General features: G+C 51.0%; 1 protein-coding gene across 6 annotated transcripts in view; it reads left to right on the top strand.

Moving 5' to 3' along the window:
* ASTN1 (astrotactin 1) overlaps positions 1-25959 on the top strand; it is a 192169-nt gene that overhangs the window by 127160 nt on the left and 39050 nt on the right. For 5 of the 6 annotated variants that reach the window (XM_048859735.2, XM_048859737.2, XM_048859738.2 and 2 more), the window contains exons 9-16: positions 4073-4147; positions 7749-7886; positions 8752-8902; positions 14012-14178; positions 15087-15281; positions 16203-16330; positions 21562-21666; positions 21921-22109. In XM_048859735.2, the coding sequence (XP_048715692.2) occupies positions 4073-4147; positions 7749-7886; positions 8752-8902; positions 14012-14178; positions 15087-15281; positions 16203-16330; positions 21562-21666; positions 21921-22109 (1148 nt within the window). The remainder of the gene's footprint in view (positions 1-4072; positions 4148-7748; positions 7887-8751; positions 8903-14011; positions 14179-15086; positions 15282-16202; positions 16331-21561; positions 21667-21920; positions 22110-25959) is intronic. The other variant, XM_075131479.1, reaches the window with a different exon arrangement.

The raw sequence follows: 25959 nt of genomic DNA, 5'->3' as shown, positions 1-25959 counted from the left end.
TCCAGCTTGTCAATATCTTCCTGCCCAGAAATGGATTCAGTATTCTAGGTGCAGGCATTCCACAGCTGTAAACTATGAAATCCCTTGATACTGATGCCACTGTCAACTCAGCTCACTATTGCATGGGACTGTTCGGGTTTTTGACCCGACAGTGTCTCTCCAACTATGATGGATGGCAACATATTTTAACGGGTGTTCTCTTTCGAGTATGCATCTGCATGGATCCCATTTTGGGTGTGCATGCACCTGATGCGTGGGAGATCAGATATGTTTGGATAGCTCTGTCTCTTGGTGTCCTGCATGCTCCAGGTTTTCATGCAAGGGCATAGGAGTGGAGCAGGTGTGATGTACAAGTGTGTACGACAGTACGGACTTGCAGCATTAGGCCACATATTGGCATTCACACATGTGGTGTCATTTGCCAGACTTTGCAGTCCCTCCAGCTCTGGCTCAGGTCGGTTTGTTCCCCCAGCAAGACAATGAATAGACAAGAAGTTTTCAGTACCTTGTGTGTCATTGCAGAGCTGGGTTGGCGTTTGGATCTCACAGAAGCGTGGAGGGGGTGTCCTCCTCAGTCCTTGCTTCAACAAAGACCCTGATCACGGATGTGTCAAGGACAGGCCCGGGGAGCTCATTTGGACCATCTACAGACACAAGGGGCCTAGTTCCTAGACGACAGGGAGATAGGTATGAATGTCCTGGAGCTCAAAGCCATCATACTACCTGTGTGGCATTCCTGCCTGTCATCTGGAACTTGATAGTGCAAAGTGTCACAGCCAGCATGACAGCCATGCACTGCATTTGCAAACAAGGGAGCCCAGACTCCTTGCCCCTCTGCATGGAGGCTGTCAAATTCTGGTACGATCAGAATGGGATAACTCTGATGGCCCTTTACCAGGAGTCAGCGACAATCTGGCAGATTTCCTGAGCAGACCAACCTTTGCACAGATTTGTGATAGGACTGATATCCTGCCATTGTGGACCCCCGCCCCACCCCGTCTCCAGTAGAGTTGTTTGCCATCAAGGACAGCACCAAATCTAAGATCTTGTGCTCCAGGGCAGGACAGAACCCAGGATTGTTATTGGATTCCTTCCCTTACAGTGGAGCAGAGGTCTGCTGTATGCCTTTCTGTTGCTTCCAGTGGTGATTGTCAAGATCTGGAGACAGGGCCATCGTCAGTCTTGTAGCCTTATGCTGGCTGAGGCAGTTCTGTCTGACAAACCTGTTACGGATGTCGGTTCAGCCTCCACTCCAGCTCCCAGCCACCTCCATCTGATCTCACAGCACTACAGCCCAATGCTCCATCCAAACCTGGAGTTGCAGCACCTGAAAGCACTGCTCTTGGCTGGTTCAGTACCATGGATAGGAACTGCTCCTTACAGGTCCAGGAAATCCTGGTTCACAGCAGGCAAATGTCTACCAGGAGGATGCATTCCTCTAAATGGAAGAGGTTCTTGATATGGGCCACCTGGCGTGGTCTGAACCTGGTTTAAGCCATGATATTGAAGATCCCCAATTACTTACTGCGCTTAAAACATGTTGGCTTTGTGTTCAGCTTTATTAAAGTCCACTGAGCTGTCCAAGACTGGGACTGTTCAGCTTGGAAAAGAGACCACTAAGGAGGGGGGATATGGTCAAGGTCTGTAAAATCATGAACAGTGTGAAGAAAGCGAACAGGGAAGTGTTATTTATCTCTTCACATAACACAAGAACCAGAGGTCACCCGATGAAATTAATAGGCAGCAGGTTTACAGCAAACAAAAGGTAACACTTCTTCACACAACGCTGAGTCAGCCTGTGGAACTTGGTGCCAGGGGATGTTGTGAAGGCCAAGATTATAACTGGATTAAAAAAGAATTAGATAAATTCAAGGAGGATGGGTCCATCAATGGCTATTAGCCAGGATGGTCATGGACGCAACTGCCCTGGGAGTCCCTAAATCTCCACCTGCCAAAAGCTGGTACTGAACAACGGGGTGGATCACTCGAAATTGCCCTGTTCTGTTCTTTCCCTCTGAAGCATCTGGCACTGGTCCCTGGCCATTCTTATAAGCTGAATGCCCCCTATGACATTCCCTATGAGCAAGATGGTACGGTGACCTCACCTGAAGTCCATTCTTAAGGTAAATGCAGAATTTCATCTGAACCAATTGATAAGCCAGCCTGTCTTTTTCCTGAAACCACAGCTGGTTCTAGGAGAAAAGAAATTATACACGCTGGATGTGTCCAGGGCTTTGCTTTATTACATTGACATGGCCAAACTGTTCAATCTATCTCCCCATCTGTTTGTAGCCATAGCCAGGTATTCTAGAGATCATCCATTCGCCGAGGATATTACACTGTGTGGTCCATTGCTTCTCAGTGTGTTACCAGCTGACTGATGTGGCTCTCCCTCTGAACACCAAGTCTCACTCCACCAGAGCTCTATATCTGTCGTCTACTTTGGGGATGTGCTGATGTCAGAAATCTGCAGGGTGACGACATAGAGTAACCCACTGACTTCTGTCCAGTGCTGTATCTTGGAGTTAAGAACTATGTCAGAAGTCAGGTTTGGGAGACCAGTATCCCCATCACTGTTTGACCAATGCTGCTGGTACTCCTCAGTCCCACCATCCAGGTGTGATGCTGCTTGACTTTTGTCCACAGTGGGATCCCCACTGACACATAATGGAAGAAGAATGGTTCCTTATACTACAGTAACTGTGGTTCTTTGAGATGTGTATTCAGCGTGGCTCCCACGACCTGCCCTCCATCACTGCTTTCGGAGTCCTCTCCTGCCAGGGGTTTGAATTGCAAGGGTACTCTTCCAGGCTCTCTAAAAACAGGCGGGATACAGCTCCATTTTCCCCAAAGCTTTCCTAGATGTCTGCAGCCTCTGGGAAAACAAGCTGCACAGTGGAGATGCGGCACGTATGACAAACTGAGTGGGAGATTCCGTTAAAGCCACGTATACTCTAACAGGAGCAGCTTCCTCCATTGTTTACGTGCTTTCTCCCCTCTGGGGGGCGACCACGTGTTACATCAGAGGAGACACTACGAGGGGGATATAATGAGGTAAGTTTCTTCAGGAGTTAGCTACATGGTGCTAAAGCTTACGTATGTGCTCGCTACATTCAAGAAGAAGAGGGCAGCTAAGGTAATTAGACAAAGTCAGCAGGGCTCCAGGCAGAGGCAGGGGTTTGCCCGCTCAGCGCTGCATGCAAAATCAGAACAGGATCAGCACTGGGATGGGATATAGCCAAAGGAAACCCAGAATCCCGCAGGACGCCGTATTGCTGATGCAGCAGGTGGGACCCTCGCAGAGTGTTGGTGCCAAACCAATGTCCCAGGACGGTGGTAGGGGGCAGGGATTCAAGAAATCTCCGGACGCCATTGGAAGTGTTGGCTTCATTGTCCTGGTCCAGGTCCTGTTTAGGTCATTACCTCCTGCCTCACTGAATTCCTCCTTCAGATTCAATGAACTGAGCTAGTCTTCTTCACTTCCTGTCAGGGCTGGTGTTGGGGGGTGACAAGCGGGGCAATTGTGCAGGGCCCCACACCACGGGGCCCCCGTGAAGCTAAGTTACATCATCTCTACAGTGTCACTCTGGGGAAATGTAACGCGAGTCTTAGTCATTTAATTGCTAAAAGTGGAAATAAATCACACGGAAGCAGAGGTTTTCAATCTGGGGGGCACGCCCCCCAAAGGAGCGCAGAGGAACGTTCGGGGGTGGGGAGCACAGGGATGCCAGGCGGCTGGGGCTTCAGCGGGGCGGGGGCCTACTCCTTGGTTTCTGCCCTGCAGCAAGTCTAGCACTGGCCCTGCTTCCTGTCCTAAATTGTTGCCTAGTGTTACTGTGCACTGCTAAACAGCAACTCTAGAAACAACTGCATTCCACTGAGCGGTGAAGCAATCCCTGGATGTGTAGCCAGAGTAACTCTGGTCTCACACCAGCATAAACCTGGTGTGAATCGCCAGTGGGGTCACTTCTGATATTCACAGGTGTATGTGAGATCAGACCCAGGCCCCGAATCTGGTACGCGTGGTGCTGTACAAATTAGTACACAATATTATTTTCTTTTCTCCTTCCAGACCTTGGCCATATACAATATTCCAGCGTGGATTTGACTTGGTGCTGGGAGAGCAGCCTTCGGATAAGATCTTTAGGTAAGGCTTGGCTGCCCTGCCAGCATCCCCAGTTACCTTACCTCCCTGCCGCCAACCAGCCAGCCCCTCCCCGTGCCCTCTGGGCACAAACAGAACAATGGGCCTCAAACGTCCGTCAATAAATACACTCCCTAGTTCCCATGGGTCACGGGACGTCTCTTGTGGGCGTCAGAGGGATCTGATTGGCCACGTCTGGGTTGAGCGGTGGCTTGGGGTAACCGGTTGATGGGTCTCTTTCAGTACAAGCACTAACTCAATGGAAGAAGCGAGTTATTACTATATCCACTGGCTGTGAAGGCAGCTAGGCTTTGATCCTGGGTGTCTGTGCTCATGGGGGCGTGTGTGTGCGTGAAGCTGCATGGCTGCTCCTGTGCTATTCTCCACCACATTTGCTGTCCTGTCCATGTTCCCCTTTGCATGGTAGCAGCTCTGGTACATTCTCCCTCCTGCTTCCCTGCTGTGTGGTTGCACCGGTGTTCTCTCCTGTCCCCGCAATCTCCCATCTTCCCTGCTCTTGTCCCGGTTTCCCCTCTCTGCCCACAGGAGGTGTGACGTGGCGCTCTCTATGGGAACGCGTCATGTCCACTGTGAACCAGGGCACTCTCCATTTATAGCATACTAAGGGCCAGACCTTGAGGCCGTTACCTGGTTTAGACTTTACTCAGGCAAATCTCTGACAGAAGTTGAGCAGAGCCTCACTAATGCCTCAGGATTTGGCCTGAGGGCTGGGTGAAGACCTCAGCTTGTGTCCTAATACAGACCAGGCCTTTAGGCGCTGCATGGTCTCAGAGAGAGCCTCATTCCCCCCCCCCCCCCAGCCCCTTCTGGAGGCATTAACGAGTTATTGAATCGGTGAGTGCTTCTGGGGGTGGGAGAGGGAAAACAGGAAGGGGGAAGAGGCAAAGAAGGCAGGGGATGCCTAGCTTCTTGCACTGGGTGAGGTGGAAAACCGAGGTCCGGAGCACTTGGAAGTGGCAGCATTTCTGACGGCTGGGTGTTGAGAGACTTGGGTTCTATTTTCCAACTCAGCCACGGACTCACTCTGTGACCGTGGCAAATCACTTACCTGCAGTGTGCCTCGGTTTCCCCATTGGCGAGAAGGGAAGAATAATATAGAAATTTGTAAAGCACCTGGGAGCAGGCATGGAGTGCAACAGTTTGTTTCCACCATGGGCATCGGGGAGGCATGGTATACACACCGAGCCCCGGTTCCTGCTTGCAGTGCTGCGTCACCTCTCCCCACCCTGCGTCACCCTGTGTGGGGCTGGGACCTGGATTACAGCATTCTCCAGGCTCTGCTGGCACACGCGGGCTGCTCTTGGCTAGTGGGATTCTCCTGCCTGCTGGAGTCTGGCTTTTATTCTCAGTGGGTCTGCAGCTTCCCTGCATTCTGAATAGCTGGCAAGCTCAGATGCTCTCCCCCATGATCTCCCACTGGTGGGTGAGTTAACCGCCCTCCGATTTTCCAGGTCTACTAACTCCACCCAGCCACTTGCCGGCAGTGTCACTAGAGAGGCTATGGGCAGAATAGGCAACGGAGGCTGAACCTGCTGCTCAGTCGAGAGGTGATCTAGCCAGGGCAGACTGGAGTCATGTTTGTGGGATGGGGGTGGGGCGCACTGCCCGGACTCCACTTGTCCTGTGGACGAGCAGAGGATGTCAGCTTCCAGGCCTAGTAATGCAGCACCTTTAACATCAGTCAATGGGGAAAGAAAGAAAGCGAAGAGGCTTCTGTGGCAGCTGGAGCCATGACTAGCTTAGTGGCTCCTGCTGAGGGCCCCTATTGGCAGCTCATAGCCCTACTGCCTCCTCCTGGGGAAACATACAAATTGCCACACAGGATCGCGCCACTGGTCCCTCTAGGCCAGTCTCCAGTCTCTGACAGGGCAAGCACCAGCTTCATCAGAGGCAGAATCCTACAGCGGGCAGTGATGAGATAAGCTGCCCCAGGACACCCATCAGTTACAGTTTGGGCTAGGCCCTGGGATCAGAGGTTCTAGCCCAGGCCCCAGGGACAGAGAGCACCTCCTTTGGAGAAGGCTGGTATGTCTGTTGTGAATGAAAGCAGCAACTGAGTGCTGGTGGGCAGTGGGAGAGAGGAAAGAGACCTCTTCCCCTTTGCGCCACAACGATTAGCGTGTTGCTCACGTGGGAGCCAATGTTCATATTCCTCGTTCGTGCCTGCCCATTTCTACTGCCTCTAAGCGGCGAGCCTGCTGGCAGCCCCTGTGCTGACACCCACCCGGTGAAATGCGGAGCTTGCAGATGAGAGAATGAATAAATGAATAACCTCTAGCTGCATCCCTCAGCCCCTGCCTCTACTCTGACTGCCTTGATTGCAGTAGTTGTCAGGGAGAGGGAGTTATCTGCCTAGGAGCCGCGGCTGCTGTGCTGGGAGGCAGGGCTGTAGCTTTGAGTGTGCTCCCCACTCCCACCGACAGGGAACGCCTCTTGTCCAGGGAGTGCTGCAGCTGGTGTGTTCCTGCTCTGAGGGGGGCTGTGGCAGGCCGCCTGTCCCTTCCTTATGCTCGCACTGGGGGGCAATTTGCTGTCCCCCAGTCCGCTCTCTGCATTTCAGCAGTGCTTGGAGGGCAGGCCTCCCGCGTGCCTGGTGCTGTGCAAACACAGCCATTCCAGACCCTGAAAACCTGACTTACCATCTACCCAATTAAAAGAAGCCCCATTGCACCAATGTGGAGTTGGGACACAGAGAGAGTAAAGTTGGGGTTTTTAAAGGAGCCAGTCTCCCAGCTTCTGTGGGAAGTAGTGTCCTCTAACTCCCAGCCTAAATGGTTCAAACAGGGTCACCCAAGAAGTCTGGCCGAGCCAGGAAATGGTCCCACATCCTCAGTGTCCCTGTGCATTGCCCAAACTGCAAGGCCAGTCTTCCTCCCTTAACCACAGCCCCATTTGTCTTTTCCTTCTTCTCCCATCCCATGCTCCATGGAACCTTTCTCCCCCTATAGCCAGGCTGCCCGTTGCACTTTGCAGGTGCTACAGTCAGACTCTGTAGCAAAACGAAGAGCCAGCACTTTCTTGAAGGCATCAAGGCTGGCTTGGGGGCTAAGAAGGATGATCTAATAGGCAGGGCATACGACAGGTGCTCCAAAGACCTGGGTTTGATTTCTGGATCAACCACAGACTTCCTAGGTGACCTGGGGCAAGTCACTTAATCAACCTTGTGCCTGCGTTCCCCACCCATCAAGTGGGGATGGTAGCACTTCCCTATCTCCTGTGGGGGGTGTGAGGACAAATACATTAAGGATTGTGAGGTGCTGGATACTATAGGAATGGGGGCTGTGAATAGACACCCAGAGCCATCCTAGTACCTCAGCATCTCCTTCCGTCCCATGTGCTGGCTCAGGAGCTGTCTGTGCTTTGGGTCATGGGTATGGAGGGGCTCTTCACCAGACATTTATCCACCATTCTCTTCAAGGGGGTGTGGCTGGCAGGGGCCCTGCGCCATCCTCCTTATCCGGTTGCTGTGGCAGTCGCACCTCCCTTCCTACATGCGCCCCTCCCCTTGTCCCCCTGTGTGGCTTGAACTCAGGTGGGTGCTGTTTTCCTTCCCCTAGTGAACGGTTCTAACTCTCTACAACAGGTTCACGTACACCCTGGGGGAAGGGATGTGGCTGCCACTGAGTAAGAGCTTTGTGATCCCACCGGCCGAACTGGCCATCAACCCCTCAGCCAAGTGCAAAACGGACATGACGGTGATGGAGGATGCGGTGGAGGTCAGGTGAGTGTGTTCGTGGAGCGGGGGAGCTCGAGGCACGGGGCGTCCAGAGGGCCACACCTGTACTGGGGGAGGAGGATTCCACTCACAAGGCAGGCTCTGAAGTTGGAGGAACCATAGAGCTAACCGCACTTGTATATTGTTACAGTCCTTCAGTGCTGTGGCATTTGGCGTCTTTCTGGTGGATGTTCATTCAGATGTCGACAGGACATCAGGATATACAGCCTGACCCAATGCCCAGTGACGTCCCATGAGAGTTTCTCCTCTGACTCAAATGGACTTTGCATAAAGCTCTCACTGTGTACCCTGGGAGACCCTTTAGGTGCACATTTCCTGGGCAGAGTTTAGTACAACGTTCACCATGTGCCTTCTGCATGCCATGGTCCTCAGCCTGCTTAGAGCCATGCCTTCAAAGACATCTCAGCTGTTCCCAGTAGATTAAGTCATTCAGAGAGTACCTGATGGGTCTTACTAGTGTCAGCTCATAGGACTAAAGCTAACCAGCTACATACAGACTTAGAGTCCTCACTACTCAGTGATGGGGATCCTCCGAGTCACAATATCAGGTGGGCATCTGGCAGCATTTGCACATGCAGTCATTACCACTCTGTGCACAGCATTCACTGCCCATGCACAAATGGATAGTGAGGTTAGTGTGTGTGTGGTTAGTCTAATTTGCACCTGTGATCAGTACAGTTTTGTACAAAAATATGGCCGCATGACTGTGTACCACTGTAGGTGCAAATATCTATTGGTGGATGTGTGAATATATCTGTACTCACTAGCACTTTAGATTAAAATGGCGTTAATATAGTTATGCTCTACGACCTGAATTTTGTATTGTGTCCCTTTCTCCCCCTCCTTGCAGGGAAGAACTGATGACTTCCTCCTCCTTTGATAGCCTGGAGGTTCTCTTAGACTCCTTTGGACCGGTTCGGGACTGCTCCAAGGACAACGGGGGCTGCAGCAAGAATTTCCGTTGCATCTCGGACCGCAAATTGGACTCGTCCGGTTGTGTGGTGCGTGCGTCCTGGGGGTCAGAGCCCAAAGCTTGTCTTGTCTGCTGTATGTGATAAGAAATGTGTGGAAGGGCAGCTAAGAGCTTTCCATAATGCCTTGGGAGGAATCAAACAAACACGTCACTTAACAAGGTCCTCCTTTTCAGAAGGTTCATTACAGCTTTACTGTAGCTCTCCCAACACTATCTAACTTATTCATGGATAGCTTCTCCCAGCTTCTACCTACCCACAGTTCTCTAACCTAAGACAGTGAGGCAGCCCCAAGGGGCCTCTGAGCCATGAGTTCTGCTAACACCACCAAATTAACGAGGATAAAAGTTACCGAGGGAGCATCAACCCTTGCTACACGCAGATGTTCCTGCCCCTCATTCCCCTGTAGAAGCCTCAGAGTCCCATAGACTGAGGTGTATTGGCTTGTTTCTGAGTCCTGGAACTTGGTCATTCTCTTCCTTAACCCGGGTCTCAGCTAAGAGGAGCTGCCGGTTGGCACCATTGTAACGGCTGCTGCAGATTGTCCCTTGCCACATATTGCCGTTCTGGTGTTCTTGGGGTATGGCTGTCAGGAGATGTCACCTGCAGGCCTGGCGTAGCGAAAAGTGGCTGGTCCCAATTGCTGCACGTGTTGCAATGATTCAGACCATTTAGGTCGGTGTTTCCCAACCAAGTGAGCAGGCCCCATTGCTGGGGTGGGGGGAGATTAGTTCAGGGAGGGGGCACAAGACCAGAGGGATGCAGGGATAATTGCATGACCCCCAGATTCACCTTGCTACCATTGCATGGAGGCTTCTGGTGTTGCAGGTGAATCGGGATGACCCTTTGAGAGCTTCCCATCTTCCTTCCCTGGTCCTTGGTGGTCTCTGCTGCAGGGGCAGCTCACGTCTCTGACAGCAGGCTGGGGCAGCAGCCTGCCAAGCCAGTCTGATTTCTGCTCTCGTGGCACTCCTCCATGCGTCAGGCGACAGACAGCCCCCATTAGACATGGCATGTGGCTTTCGGGCAAGTGGGGGAACTGGGGGAGGAGTTGTCACCCTCGGGTGTGGGGAAGGAGCAAGGAGACAAATGACAAGGGGAAAATAGGAGAAAAAATAGACAGCAAAGAAAGAAGCTGGGCAGGGAGGAGGAAGAGACAGTGGGTGCTGTGCCAGGCATGGGACAGAGAGACACTCTCTGTGATGTGAGCTTGGGGAGCTGTGCCACCGATCTGTCCCCTTCCCACTGTGTGGCTCCAGCAGAGGAAGTGTTGGGGGAGCCACTGCTTGAGGTGAGAGTGTTTCCCATGGGAGCAGAAGGACACAGCCCTGGGGTGTGACTGAGATTGGTGGGTGGCCATCCCCAGTGGAGCTAGGCATCCTAGTGTTCATGGGAGCCTGCAGGTCAAGCACTGCATCCCTTGACTCCCACAAGGAAGGAGATGGGCTATACTGGATATGGAGACATTTTAAAACTCTCCCCACATGAGGGCCTATGGGAGCAATGAGTGGCCATGTGCAGAGAAACCTTGCAGTGTCTGCCGTAGCCTGACACTGCCCACCTCCCCCCCACCCCGCATCATTTGCCACTTGGGTTGTACGGAGCATGCTCACTTAACGTGAGCATGCTCAGTAACACTGCTGAAGCCAGCTGCCCTCACTCTGCCCCTCCCCCCCACTGTCAGCAGGCATGGGACATCTATGGCCATAGCACAAGGAAAAGGTCCATGTTGAGTGGGTGGCTTTCGTGAGATCTTCCTTCAGTATGGGTGGTTGGAAACCAACTGCTCCATCTGCCAGTGGTACATGGAGCTCAAGGTTGGTGCTTTCAGGAGCTCTGTGTTTTCACCGTGTAACACTTGGTGCGTAGCCAGCTGCCAATTCTAGACAGGAGTGGGGTGGGTAAGTGGCTAGGGGTTCCTACCAAGTGCCCTGCACATCTCCTCCCTTTCTCCATGGCACACCAGTGTTCTTATTGTCCCTGTGTTTACACGAGTCCCACTGCCTGGATATGGTGCTTTCATACCTCGGGGGAATATTTTTCTGTCTGAGTTGCAGCAGCAACGTCCCATTTCCCCTGTTCCCTCACCCCTCTGTACGTGTGCTCCCGACGAGCCGTCTGTCCGCTTCGGAGGCCAGCTGTGAAGCTGCTGAGCATGTCTCATCATTCACGCTCTTCCCCAGTCGCGCCGCATCTGCAGTGCTCTGGGAGACCCTCTCTGCTGGAGATGGGTGTGCTAATGGGCTTTGGATGTAGAACGCTCCTTACCCCAAGACGGTGTAAACTTCTGACAGCAGCAGCATAACCCCTGTAGGGCAGAGAGTGAGCGAGAGGCTGCCAGAGCTAGCAAAGCAAAGAGCAAGAGACAAAGAAAACAGCAAACAGAGGCATGGGAACAACTCAGAGATGGGAGGTCCCCTGGGGCTTAATTCTCAGAGATGCTGAGCCCCTACAGCTCCCATTGACCTCACAGGGAGCACATTGCCTGTGGCTCGCCAGCCACTTGTTAAACAACTCAAGCAGTGGGTGCTTCCACCGCTTCCCTTGGGAACCTCTTCCCCAGCCTGCTCCATCTTCATTGCTGTCCTACTGACATACCCCTTTGCTCACTGCTTAGAGTTACAGCCCCTTGAACCACCCTGGACAGCAGCACAGGCTGGAGATGGCTGAAAGGAACCAGGCAGGATTGACACGCAAAGGGGAACTTCAGGGCCGTAGCGGGTCGAGATCATACAGTATGTGACTAGAGGTGGGGGCGCAAAGGCAGGGCTACCTGTACAAAGTGGCTTCCCGCACTCTACAGCATTCCCTCTCCTTGGGGTTTGTTTCTACCACGCATCCAGTGAGGAACACTGTACTCTGCAAACAGACCCAATGAAATCAGTGGGACCAATTGTGGCATAAATTGCAACTCCATCTAGGTGAGAGGGGCAGAATCAGACCCTTTGCCTTTACACCTTGCAAGGACCAGACCTCCCACGCCTCAGTCATTGTGAAGCCAAGCTGGACATATCTAGCTTTTTAAAGTCCGGCTGCACGGCATGGTTGCCATCCACCAGCCCTTGTCCTCTCATTGTAACATCATAACCCTGTGATTTCTGCATCGTGACGTGGCTGCATGAGTGCCACACGTTATGCTGCAGCGTATTGCCATGCTAGATCGGGTCAGGACCCATCTAGCCCAGTGCCGTGTCTCTGAGAGTGGCCAGTGTCAGCTGCTTCAGAGGAACGATGCATTTTAATAGACTCTCCTACAAGCCAGGATGTTAATGTCCTACAATTGCAGACCCCATCCTGTCCACAGAAACCAGGTCAGGTAGCAACCTCTGGTGGCTGCTCATCCTGGGAGATGTGGGGATGCAACTTCCAGGATAACCAGGGTCTGAATTTGCGGTGACTTTCTGGGTGTGAGGGAGAAGCAGGAGACACTGCGAGACATTTTCTTTTGCCTCATTCCTTGGGTGAAGGAGTCTCCTGATTCTCAGCCTTAATTCTTCACCCTGAAGAGGCAGGACACATGCTAGTGACCAGGATAGCGACTGCGCAGAAGACAAGTGCACTTTGCTCTTTGAAGAGATCTGGTGAGGTCACCTAGTGACCACCCAGGTGACTGTTCCCCTCTGCCCCACCTTCTGGTGATCCACTCAGGGAGCTGTAGAGAGCCTCGTGATGCTGAATGTCTGGTGAGAGGAAATAGTTTTGATGGGGCAAGAGGCGCATGTAACCAAGTGGGCTTTCAGAATGTTGTGCTGTGTGAAATAGGAACAGGCGTCTTGATTGTATTGGACCAGCTTCAGAACAAGTTGGTTCAGAGCCTGACCATAGTGAATTAAAACCAGTAAAAACTCTTCCCTCTCTAACCCGCTTCTGTCAGGCCTTGCTGATCACCAAAGAGTCAAATCAATCAGGAGCATCCAGTTCCCCACACCACTTGAGAGCACATCTGGCTGAACAGGTGAAGAGCCAGAGAGCAGGGGGGATGGGTGCTGGGCTGGATCCCCGGTTGTGCCATTTACCTGTCTGCTGTCATCCTGAACAGCTGGGTTTGCACAGTGAGCTGTGGCTTCATAAAAACCGCCTGAAGTGCCGTCAAGTCCCAGCGCTCCAGCTGGTGTGGAGGGGAGGCAGGCGTGGGGTAGAGGGATTGGGCCAGGAGGGAAGTCAGCAAGCCTGCAGGGTGCCGTTTGTTTTGGAAATTGCAAAATGAATGTCAGCGAACAATATGCATCCTGTTGTGTGATCTTCAGTCAGCGTCAGAGGAAGGGAAAAACATGTAGAAGTGGTAGCCTGCTGTGAGCTCCTCACCCTGCGGCTGCTATGCTGTGCTGGCAGAATCCCGGTGATGGGGAGGGGAGAAAAGTGTGTGTGTGGGGGGGTGCTGGTGGGGAGGCCTCTAGCACTTCATTCTTTGCTTCAAGGAGTCTTTAAGGGGCTTCCGTGCTCGGGGAGAACTTTTGAAGTGTGCTCTCTGTTGCGATGAAGCCCTTTCTCCTTCTCAAAGTTACATTAGCCCAAGCTCTGCAGTGCACAGACTGCAAACTCGTGGGATGACAATTCTAGCTGAGCCCCACGTCATTCTTCCCCCGAGTCCTGTCCTTCAGCATCCCTGGTGCTGGGCTGCTACAGAGCTTGGCCAATGCACCTCAGTCCTACCCTGCAGCTTCCCCGCTATTCTAATCCCAGTGCTTTACACAGCTCTGTCAAGGCCGCTCCGTCCCAGCCTGCAACCCCCCACCCCCACTATTCCGGTTCTGGGCCCCTACGTGGCTCTGTCAATGCACCTCAGCCTTGACCCGTGGCCCCTCCTTCTCTTCCAATCCTGGACCTACCTCTGCCCAGCTCTGCCAATGCAGCTCAGTCCTGGCCTGCACCCCCTCCCCACTGTTCCAGTCCAAATGGGTGGCATCCAACTGAGTCTTTTGTTGAAAATTGGCAGCAAGTGATGCACAGATGGGAGCTGCAAACAGGTTTGTTATTGTAAGCTTAATGCTGCCTTCTTGCAATACAGCCAGTGGAGGTGAGAACATCAGGCGTGGATTTCAGATGCTGTTTCCTGACTATATGCTAACAACTGAGCAAAAGCTTGTTTTAGTCCCAGTATCCAGAACATGGTTAATCTCTGTCATTCTGTCATGCCAGTGCCCAGCAGGTCTCAGCCCTATGAAGGATGGCACTGGCTGCTATGACCGCCACGTTGGTGTGGACTGTTCGGATGGGTTCAATGGTGGCTGCGAGCAGCTGTGTCTCCAGCAGATGGTGCCTCTGCTGGAAGATCCCGTTCTGTACAATATCCTCATGTTCTGCGGGTGAGTGACCTGGCCCATTCCATCCTTATCTAGGAGACAGGTGGGCAGCGATATGGGGGAACCTTACATGTCCATATTAGCACCCAGGGCAGGAAAGGAACATACTGCATGGTGTCTTGAGCTGGGTCAGGAATAGCCATGCAATGCAGCCCCTTGGGCACCCAGCATTTCTAGTGTTGCCCTGCACATGTGTATGTGTGTCCATGCACATGCAGGTGGGGCAGGTCTTACCTCTTACACAGACAGCTGCACAACACGAGGAAGAGATCCCGCATTGTGGAGATGCACCAGAGCTCCCTGTCTCCTCCTTCCCAGACGGGCAGGTATGTTAGTGAGAGAAACCGCCCCCGCCTTCTTCAGGGCACTGTGTATTCCTTTGTCAGGAGGGCAGCCAGGTGCGAGTTTGAGTGTACGCCATCAGCTATGAAATCAGAACAGTATTTCCCCTTGGGATTGTCTGCACTGTAACCTCTTCGTAAGCGAACGGAACGGCTCTGTGTTTGCTCGGGAGGCAGATCTGCCCAGTGCTTGGGAGCAAATGGAGCGCAGGCTGGGTACTGGGAATAATTTCCTGACAGTCTGAGCTATCTGGTCATGGACTGGTCTGTCAAGGGGAACAGTGGAAGTGCGATCACCTGAGCCATTTAGAACTGGACCGAACAAGGCACTGGAGTGAACAGTCTTCCATTCATGTCTTGAAGATGATCAGGCGACTATATCTGTTTTGGGAGCCGTCCACCACTAGTGGTTATAACTCAGTAGCTCCAAAGCTTCACTTGGGTTGTTCCAGTTGGCCATAGAGAGGGGCCTTCTTTCCTTGCGTTGAGGTCCCTCCCCTCCTCCACCACTGGATGTATTGGCTCAGTCCCCTAGTGTAATGGTTTGTGCCGGGTTTCCCCCCATGGCAGGTGCATTGAGGATTACAAACTTGGAGTGGATGGGCGGTCGTGCCAGCTGATCTCGGAGTCCTGTCCAAAGGGAGGTGACTGCGGGGAGAGCCGGGAGCTGCCCATGAATCAGACTCTGTTTGGGGAAATATTCTACGGGTACAACAACCACTCCAGGGAGGTGGCAGCTGGACAGGTGCTGAAAGGGACCTTCAGGTGAATACCATGTCCTCTCCTTCCATGAAGCAGGCACTCTCACTGTTCTCGTCTGGAACCTGTCACACCCCTAGGAAGTCACGGTCTGTAACACGGTCCCGGGTCCATAGCCTCTTGTTTCTGTACAGGAAAGGGTTTTCCCAAGGAAATGGGGGATACAGGAAAAGGAGCTAACTGTAGGCTGGTGAGTTTGCTTTGCTGTTCATCTTTGCTGTTTACAGTTGTTGCTTTAAATGCAGCCTGGGTTGGGTGCAGTTGAAAGTCCATCCTATCTGATGGCTCTTCTGGGTTGTAGTGAGTTGTTGGCCACAATCTAGTTCTTAGCGGCCAAGGCCCAGGTCCTCGGAGGTCTTTAGGCACCTAATAGCTGCTACCTTTGAGACCAGGGTCACAAACCCACCAGCCAGTGTTTTGCAGGAAGCTAGGATTTAAATAGACCCAGGAGACTGAACAGTACGTTAAGCGCAGGTGCATTGACAGTGCAGTGTGTGGCAGGGAGGTTGAGCTTCCACTGATCATGGAACGCTTGTTCTCTTTCTGATAACAGACGGCCCTTTAATGCAGCAGACAAAAGCATAATGCGAGCCAGTGGCTGGAACCTGAAGCTAGACAAATTCAGGGTGGATAAGGTGCAGGTTTTTTCACTACAGGAGGTGGTGGATTCTGTCACTTCAGGTCGTTAATCAAGATGTGTGTCTTGGTAAAAGAGAAGCTCTAACTGTGCCAGAAGTTCAGGGTTTGATGTGGGGATCACTGAAACGCTGTGGTCTGTGCTGTGTGGGAGAGCAGGCTAGATGAGCACAAATGTCCCCCCGGCCTTAAAACCTGTGTCTGTATCGCTAGACCTCGTTCTCCAGGGCTGCTGATCCGGGCACTTTAATTACAGACACAAACACAAGTGTAACTCTCTCAAATTTGCAGGCAGAACAACTTTGCCCGGGGCTTGGAGCAGCAGCTTCCAGATGGCCTGGTGGTGGCCACTGTCCCGCTGGAGAACCAGTGCCAGGAGCAGATCTCTGAGCCCACACCTGACCCAGGCTTTCTGACTGGTGAGTGATTCCAGCCACGCTCTGGCTCCTCTTCTCCCAGGCTCCATTTGTGGAAGGCTGGAGAGAGTTCTTAACACATGGAAAATGGGGCAGAGGGAGGGAACCTTTCACTGCCCGGCTTCAGCAAAGAAAGGCCTCCCTGGCCCGTCAAAAAGTCAGACAAGGCCGAAGCCTGGGAGACCTCGGATGCCGTGGCTGCTCCTACTCACCTGTGGGCGCCCTTGGCACATACCCTTTCCCTCCCCTACCTTCTGGGGGATCACCACATGATCAGTGGCTGACTAGCCAAAGGTCCCATCCAGCTGCCTAGCATGGCAGGATAGCTCGCTGAATGCTAGGAGGCACTCATTGTTGGCCATTGTTCATATTGAAGTGTCACCTACTGTCCCAGTCAGGATCAGGGCCCTCAACAGACACGTTGCCCCAAAGAGCTTACAGTGCAAATAGACACTGGGAAAGCTACAGCACAAAGAGGTAAAGTGACTTCTCTCAGGCTGCCCAAGAGCTCAGTGGCCGAACCAGGACTAGAATCCAGGTCTTTTGAGTTCCAGTCCACTTCCCCAAGGTAAGTCCCGTAGATCTCCAACACTGAGTCAGGCCTCGTTCTGTCTGACCTGTGTACACAATAATAAAGACCCCACAGGTCAAACGCTGCCCTCACTTACGCTATTGACCTCAAACTGCACTTCCCTTTTCAGCCCTGCTGGCTCTGAGGTGGTTACACAGGTGTAACCAAGGCCACGCTGTTAAACAAGCAATTTTGTAATTGGAACTTAGTTAACAATTCTGTCGATGAGGCACAAGCTGGAAAATAATCCAATTTGTTCTCCAGAGCTGGGCTGGCTCTTCACAGCTGACAGAGGTAAAAAGCAGTAAAACCTTGTATTTTTCACTGAAGTCAGCAGATCCCGGCATCATTCTGAATACACACGGGGGGAAAGAGGTGCTGAGTAAGAAGGGGCCAGTTTTGCATAACCACTTTTAAGAGGAGAGCCACACATTCAAGTCGTCAGTAACAGTGAGCATTGAAGTAAGAGGAATTTCAAGGCCCAGGAATGTCTCCTTTTCCCCAGCTCCATTTATTAGCACTTGGAAAATGCGGCTTTACTCTCCTTGCACAATCCAGCTGTTTAGAGCCTTTGAAGAACCCTTGACATGGGATAGTTTGTTCCTTGGTTTGCCTGTTCACTACCCTCTCGGTGCTATTATCTCATATTGCATAAGCACTAAATGGAGCAAGGTTGCTAACCAAGTGGGTGGTAGGACATAGTGTATCCTTTTTGTGTAGTGTAATGGATTGACTGGTCCATCTGTCATCAGTCCCCTAGGCTGGTTGGACCCATGGAATGTAGAGTTACTCTATCTTCCACTACTGGCCTCGGTCTATAAAGAATAAACCCTGATAGCTAAGGGCAATTCTTCTTTAGTTGGAAGGTGGAGGCCTGTCTTTTCGGAGCAGAATGTCTTGCCCCAGGCACATGGTGCTTAACTAATGACCAGTCTTGTGTGTAAAATTGGCAGCTCTGGTTTTGTGATGTTAGTCACCAGAATTGATGGTCAGATGAAGTGCTGCCTACTGTCATGTTACCCATACGTTGCTGGAGATTTAAAGCGGACTATCATTGTTTCGAAACTACCAGAAAACGCAACATGCCGAGAAAGGGTGTTCAGGAAGCACGTCATTTATAAGAAATCCATAGCCAGTGCTCAGCTGATGGGCGCTTTCTCACTCCTGACCCACAGCACTACCTGCTATTTCAGCCCTGAACTGCATACACAGCCCTGCCACGTCACTTGAACCGTTTTTGTTTTTCCAGCTCTGGGCTCCCTCCACAGCTCTGCTGCCTCCCATACCCCATGTTATCCCAGTTGGTGCTGTCTAATGAGTCAACCCTGCTAGTTATGTCGCGTGGTCATATGGTTTTAATATGTTTGAGTGGGTGCAGACGTCCATTAAGTGCTAGCTGGAGGCCCACCAAACATGTCCTGGCAGCAGCACCTCAAATCCAGAGGTAATTGTGCATTTGTTCCCTGTCACCAGTCACCCTGGGAATTAGCTCTTCTCCAGTTTTGGATGGGGCATCGCTGAACATGCTGCCCACGCTCTGAGGGAACATGCATGAGTCCCACCAGGAGCACTCCAAGGAATTTGGAAGGAGCTGGTGGATTGAAATCCAGAGATAGGAATCTCACTGTAACTCTGGGAGGTAAGAGCTATGGCTGGAGTTTTCCAGGGCACCTAAGGAAGTTAGCTGCCTCATTTGAATGAGGTTTGGGTGCCTGTGTTTCCTTTGAGAAGCCCAGCCCAGACGCAGATCGGAAAGAGCCAGTTGGAAGGCAGAACATCTTTTAACTTGATTGAAATGGGCGGGAGTTCATGTTTCCACATTTGTTTACTGGTGCCTGTTAAATGAGACTATAGAACAGGCAGCAGGAATGGAATTGTTTCTCTGACGGATGAGCGTTCCTGAGCCTACGGCTCAAAAATGGAGTCTCTTGGCTGTACCAAAGAGTCTGCATCCCAGCAGCAGGGGCTGTGCTTGGCAGCACCATCTGAAAGCTGGAGATCTTCTTGAAGAAAAAAAATTCCTTCTTGATCCACTCAGACAACTGCTCACCCTGGACAGCTAGAGTCAGCAACCCTCACTGGAGCACATGCGTAATTGCAGATGTTACTGTTGGTTCTAACATTTCCCAGCTCCTTTTTTTTTTTTTTTTTTTAAGGTAAGCCACGCTAGTTGACTCTGCTGCCCCCAAGAAATCATAATTTTTATGGCGTAAGTGGCACCCTCTCCCTTAGCCCCCATGATCCTGTTATTCCCTGCTGTCTCTAGCTGGGGTGCTGATTGTCCCGTGGCCGTGCTTCCTGCTGAATTGATTCCACCGCTGCTGCCCCGTTCCTAGCACTGGACATTACGAAACACAGTCAGGAAACGCCGAGTGAGTTTTGCTGTTGCCACCCGAGCCGGGAGTTAAAAAGCCCGGCCGTTTTCCTTTCCCGTATTTTACAGCTTGCCATCTCAATAGAGGAGTGCAGCCACCTCCATTAATAATACATAGGAACTGAACGTTTTATAAACTTACCCCTCATGTAAAAGGGTTGTTGTGAGCTTTCCCTGCCCTGTTTGGATGTGGAGGGGTCAGGGGCTAATGTAGAGGAGAGACAGGTGGGTAATGTCCAGGTGATACTTATCCTCTGCGTGGAGAAATTAATCTAGCAGAGGTGTGAGGCTTGATTTTCAGAGGTGCTGAGCACCCCCAAATGCCATTGTATTTCCTAGTAGCCTTTGGGGTTCAGCACTTTGACAAGTCGAGAGAAGGGGTCACTGCCCCCGCAGCCAGTGCCTCACTCCTCTTTTCCCCCCGCACCTGGTACTTGCAGCCTACAGGGTCTCACTGGCTTTCTTATTGTCTGTGTCCATTCCTCCTGCTATGGAACACGGTGGCAATCACCCTGCGAGGGGGATTAAAGGCAGCGCATACGGCAATGCCCAGTGTGCTGCATTTGGAGGATGCAAAAGTCTAATTATTACAAAAGTCTAATTAGTGGAGTAATGAACATACCGGGACATGCCTTTGGGACCGGCCTTCCATGAAAAACCCACAAAAGGCCTTATCTTCAGAAGCCGAGCTGGGGATGGAGCGAGGAAACAAACCCAAACACATTCCTTTAAAGTTGTATTTTTAATTGCTGACCCTCAAATCATCTTTTAGCATAATTAGACTCTTACCTCACCTAGTTGTTTCCTCCAGTGCAGTCCCAGCTCATTCCGTCACCCAAAGCAAGATTTAATTGGACAGAACTGTCCCTTTACAGCAGATCAGGCAGCGGAAGCCAGACGCTACCTAGGGCATTAGCTTTGAGCCGGGTTTGCAAAGCCCAGGAAGTGAGTAGCCCCTCACAGGGAACACTGATAATGATAATGACTTGCAGTTACAAAGCTTATAGGTGACCAGAAAATACGAATGGTGTCTTATGGTTAAAATGGGGACTTGGGAGCTTGGGAGTGATACATTTCACTTAATTCAGTCTCCCCCTACCTCCACTCCAAATCTGTAAAATAGAATAATAGAATATCAGGGTTGGAAGGGATCTCAGGAGGTCATCTAGTCCAACCCCCTGCTCAAAGCAGGACCAATCCTCAATTTTTGCCTCAGATCCCTAAATGGCCCCCTCAAGGATTGGAATAGAGAACATAGTCCTTTCCTTGTGAGCTCCTCAGGGCAGGCAATGTCTCTTACGATATATTTACGGAGCACTTAAGTCAATGAGGCTCTGATCTCAGTTGGGGATGCTAGGACCTACTAGGTCCTACTAGGATTCCAAACCACTTCCCAAACTCTGGGCCAAACCCTGGGATCTGAACTCCCAGCCATTGCCTTGCTTGTTCTGTTGTGCAAGAAAAATGAGAGTTCCTTTGCAGCTGGACACTTTAGCTTGTATCAAAGCCTTCAAAAGAAAATCCGTCCTGTCCCTTTGGTGCAGTCAGCTAAGCAGTCCGCACTGGAGCCTGAGACCATTTCACACATTCATTTGTCAGTACTTGTCACAACATCTCTGAGCTTTCAAGGAGCAGGCGCCGATCAGAATACAGGGATGTGAGCCACTCCGTTTTAAAATGCAAGAGATCATAGCAACAGCCGCACCACATCAGACCTGTGATCCATTCAGCCCAGTATCCCACCTCCACAAGCAGCTAGCACCAGATGCTTCAGAGGAAGGTGCAATCAACTTGAGAGGATACAAATCTGGAGTAACCTGCTCCTAAGGGAAATGTATTGCTTGGCTTGTGCTAAGGGAAGCAGTGTGGCCTAGAGGATAGAGCACTGGACTGGGACTCGGGTTCTATTCCTGCCTCTGCTACTGCCTTGTAGGTGGCCTTAGGCAAGTCCTGTCCCTTCCCTGTGGCTCAGCTTCGCCACCTGTAAAGTGCGGATAATGGATTGGCCGGCTTTTGGAAAGCACTTTGAGATCAGTGGCTGAAGCGCGAGTTAAGAGCCAGGGATGAGGAAGATTAGTATTTAAGCCCCGCTGACTTCAGCGAAAGCAGAGTTAGGCCCACACAGAACTCTTCTGGACATCTCAGCCTCCCTCCCTAAGACACAGCATCCCCATTTCCCCTCTGTGCACTGTGGATGGTCTCGCACACCCTCCCGGTGTGGGGAAGACTGCCTGTTGGGTAGCTCGCCACTCCCCAGCACTGAGGGGGTCTCTCTCCCATCTCCCTCAGGGATGGTGAATTTCAGCGAGGTGTCTGGATACCCATTGCTGCAGCACTGGAAGGTGCGTTCCGTCATGTACCACGTCCGGCTCAACCAGCTGGCCATCTCCGAGTGTAAGTAGCGCTAGGCTGCAAACTGGGATGGGGAGGTTAGTGGTAGAATAGCCTTTGGGTTGAGTGAGGTTTTGAGCCTATTCTCCTTGAAAACCAAGGGCTGGATTGTCACAACCATTGCTTGGCCATGTACGGCTGTAAGAGGGAGTAAGGCCCTGCTGGGGTGGGGTTTGTTGGGAGCTCTGGCTCCACTCCTTCTCATATTCACTAGTGCCTTCTACTTCTCATTGCTTACTGTGTCCATTCCTCTGCAGCTTTCAGCAACGCCCTCCATTCTCTGGATGGAGCCACCTCCCGAGGCGATTTCGTGGCCCTGCTAGACCAGTTTGGCAACCACTACATCCAGGAGGCAGTCTATGGCTTTGAGGAATCCTGCTCCATCTGGTATCCCGATAAGCAGGTCCAACGGCAGCTCTGGCTGGAGTACGAAGACATAAGCAAAGGTAGGAGGCCTAGCCAGTGATCAAGAACATACACGCATCCTTCCAGAGAGCATATCGGCAGATCCCAGCTGTGTGGAGTCAAGGTAAGGGAGCCCTTTTCCAGGCCAGGTGTGCCTGACTGCACCAAAGGAGTGTGTTCTCACCTTTGTACTGGCTGTTCTCTATCCCCCTGTGACACAGGAGGCCAGGGAGCAGTGGGAGAGTGCTAGAGGGGAAATATATAAGCTCAAGGCTAATTCAGATGTGGTTCCCTGTAGACTAGGGAAGGTGGCTGCAGGTTAATTGGAGGACCTGCAGTAAGTCAAGGCCCTGTTAGGAACCTAATTAAACCCCCTGCTTCAGGCAGACAGAGGGGGAGGAGGAAGGAGAGAGGACTGGAGCTTGGAGGTGTGTTGAGAGATTTGGAAGACCTGAGTACTGAAGTAAGGGAGACTCCCTTCCCCGCAGCATCTAAGGACCGAGGGTAACCCCACCTAAGGGAGATGAGGGTAAGAAACCCACAGGGGTTGAGAGGGGCTGGGACTCAAAGCAAGGAGCAAACCCAAACCCCTCCCCCACTTCCCTCCTATACCACCTTCCCAGGCTAGTAGCAGGGGCAAAGGGTGGTATCTTAGCTCCCCGCCAAGAAAAGCGCAGGACCCACCAGACTAACATTGGCCATCTTGCCTCCCCCCTCCCCCCCGCCCCCCACCACCAATGTAGACTCCTACAGCCAGTCATGTGCTGGTGTTGTGATATGAACTAACTGCTCAAGCTAAGGCGCCAACTCATTTTGTTGTTTGTTTAGCCCTGATACAGCACCCACTGAAGTCAGTGGAAAGACTCCTGCTGGCTTCAGTAGGGACTGAATGAGGTCATTAGGGACAATAAAAAGCCAAGCACCCAGAGAGATGAAAGGCTAATGCAAGCCTTCCTGCCTCATTCTACTCTTAGCTCTTATATGTCTTTAGTCTTTTTTTCTCTTCCACATCAGCACTCTTCCACCTGGGCCTTGAGTATGGAGTTTTCTCCTCTCCAGTGTTTTTCTTCCCCCAGAACCTTAGCTTTCTTTTACTTCTATACCCAATTCATAGAATCTCAGGGTTGGAAGGGACATCAGGAGGTCATCTAGTCCAACCCCCTGCTCAAAGCAGGACCAATCCCCAATTTTTGCCCCGATCCCTAAATGGCCCCCTCAAGGATTGAACTCACAACCCTGGGTTTAGCAGGCCAATGCTCAAACCACTAGTTCTTAAAAAAGGTTCCAGAGGTGATCCCAGGGATTATAGGCCGGTAAGCCTAACTTCAGTACCGGGCAAATTGGTTGAAACTGTAGTAAAGAACAGAATTATCAGACACACAGATGAACACGATATGTTGGGGAAGAGTCAATTTGGTTTTTGTAAAGGGAAGTCATGCCTCACCAATCTGTTAGAATTCTTGGAGGGGGTCAACAAACACATGGACAAGGGTGATCCAGTGGATGTAGTGTATTTAGACTTTCAGAAAGCCTTTGATAAGTTCGCTCACCAAAGGCTCTTAAGCAAAGTAAGCAGACATGGGATAAGAGGGAAGGTCCCTCATGGATCAGTAACTAACGAAAAGACAGGAAACAAAGGGTAGGAATATATGGTCAGTTTTCAGAATGGAGAGAGGTACATAGTAGGGGTCTGTACTGGGACCAGTGCTGTTCAATATCTTCATAAATGATCTTGAAAAAGGGGTAAACAGTGAGGTGGCAAAATTTGCAGATGATACAAAACTACTCAGATAGTTAAGTCCAAAGACTGCGAAGAGCTACAAAGGGATCTCTCGAAGTTGGGTGACTAGGCTACAAAATGGCAGATGAAATTCAGTGTTGATAAACACAAAGTAATGCACATTGGAAAACATAATTCCAACTACACGTACAAAATGATGGGGTCTAAATTAGCTGTTACCACCCAAAAAAGAGATCTTGGAGTCACTGTGGATAGTTCTCTGAAAACATCTGCTCAATGTGCAGCAGCAGTCAAAAAAGTGAACAGAATGTTAGGAACCATTAGGAAAGGAATAAATAACAAGACAGAAAATATCATATTGCCTTATCTATATAAATCCCTGGTATGCCCACATCTTGAATACTGTGTGCAGATCTGGATGCCCCATCTCAAAAAAGATATATATTGGAACTGGAAAAGGTACAGAGAAGGGCATAGCTTCCATATGAGTAGAGATTAAAAAGACTGGACTTTTCAGCTTGGAAAAGAGATGACTAAGGGGGGAATATGATAGAAGTCTATGAAATGTTGACTGGTGTGGAGAAGGTGAATAGGAATGTTATTTACTCCTCCACCTAAAACAAGAACTAGGAGTCACCCAATGAAATTAATAGGCAGCAGGTTTAAAGCAAACAAAAGGAAGTATTTCTTCACACAATGCACAGTCAATCCCTGGAACTCTTTGTCAGGGGATGTTTTGAATGCCAAAGCTAGAACAGGATTCAAAAAGGAATGAGATAAGTTCATGGAGGATAGGTCCATCAATGGCTATTAGCCAGGATGGGCAGCGATGGCGTCCCTACCTTCTGTTTGCCAGAAGCTGGGAGTGCACAACATGGGATTGATCACTTGATGATTGCCTGTTCTGTTCATTCCCTCTGAAGCACCTGGCATTGGCCACTGATGGAAGACAGGATACTGGAGTTGATGGACCAATGGTCCGACCCAGTATGGCCATTCTTATGTCCCATTCAGGTGAATGTTACAGGTTATGGGAGTGCCATTTACAGCCAGCGGGAATCTGCCTTGACCTGTACTGTAAGGAACAACAATGCACTTGCAAGAAGTAAACTAGACAATCTAATAGATTGTTTTCATCTCTAAGTTTGGAGATTCAAATTCCTGGCACTAAAATAAATAATGGGACTTGTTCCGTCGTGGCACGATGGTAACTCTGCTTCTGTGCATGGGTCTGATTTGGGAAATTCACCTTTCTCTGACTCTGGATGGATCACTTGGATTCATACAGCTATTGAAGTAAGGGTTTGCCCAAAGCCACCCTCTTTAGTATTAAATCCACTGTAGTTCAGCGGCAGGATCTCCCCGAGCACAGCAACTTTTCTTTTCTCTATTTCCTTTCCCCCCCACCTCCGGTCTGGGCCGTTTCACAGTGGTCTCTTCCTTTCTGCCGGTCTCAGTCTTTTCCTTTCTTCCCCTGCAGTATTTCCTTTCAGCTTCCCTCCTGCTCCAACACCTGCCACTTTCTCCTCTTAGCTTTTAGTTGGTGAATGTCCAGAGCTGATATTGATTGAAAAATTGCAAGAGACAAACCATTCTCTGTGGCTGCTGCTTTCTCCCCGTGCCTGCAAAGCTGTCCCGAAGCGGTCCCTTTCCAATGGGGAATGGACAATGGGGAAGCTAAGAAGTGGCCTTTCTCCTTTTTGGTTTAACAGGCTCGTTTTCTTTGCAGGGGTTTGAGAGTGAGGTTAGCACTGTCCTATTTCTCGGCAAAGTGTTTAAACAGTAAGTTCTCTCAAGCGTAGAAGATGGAGTCAAACTGACTTATTAACTGAGGCGCTGGTTCTTTTCTGACCCCCCCCCCCTTGTAATGATTGTCAATTGCACGCATCACACAGGGGATGAAATTCCAGGGAAGTGGCCTCTGGGGTGAATGTGCAGTCTGTGCTGATGGAGTCCAAAGGTTCCTCATCAGACTGAGCCCTTGGCTCTGTGCCTTGAGCAAACGCTGACTTTGAACAACTCAGTCCTGAGTAACTCTTCCTACTTCCTCTTCCTTCTCTGATGCTGCTTCCTGCCCAGATCAGCGGTACTGTAGAGGTGTGAGAGAGAAATTAAGTACATAATCCCTAGGGATAAGTAATAGTATCAAC

Source organism: Caretta caretta, chromosome 8, assembly GCF_965140235.1.
Source record: "Caretta caretta isolate rCarCar2 chromosome 8, rCarCar1.hap1, whole genome shotgun sequence".
NCBI classification, from domain to species: Eukaryota; Metazoa; Chordata; order Testudines; family Cheloniidae; genus Caretta; species Caretta caretta.
Note: the sequence above shows the minus strand (reverse complement) of the source record. Positions and strands in the feature narration are given on the sequence as shown.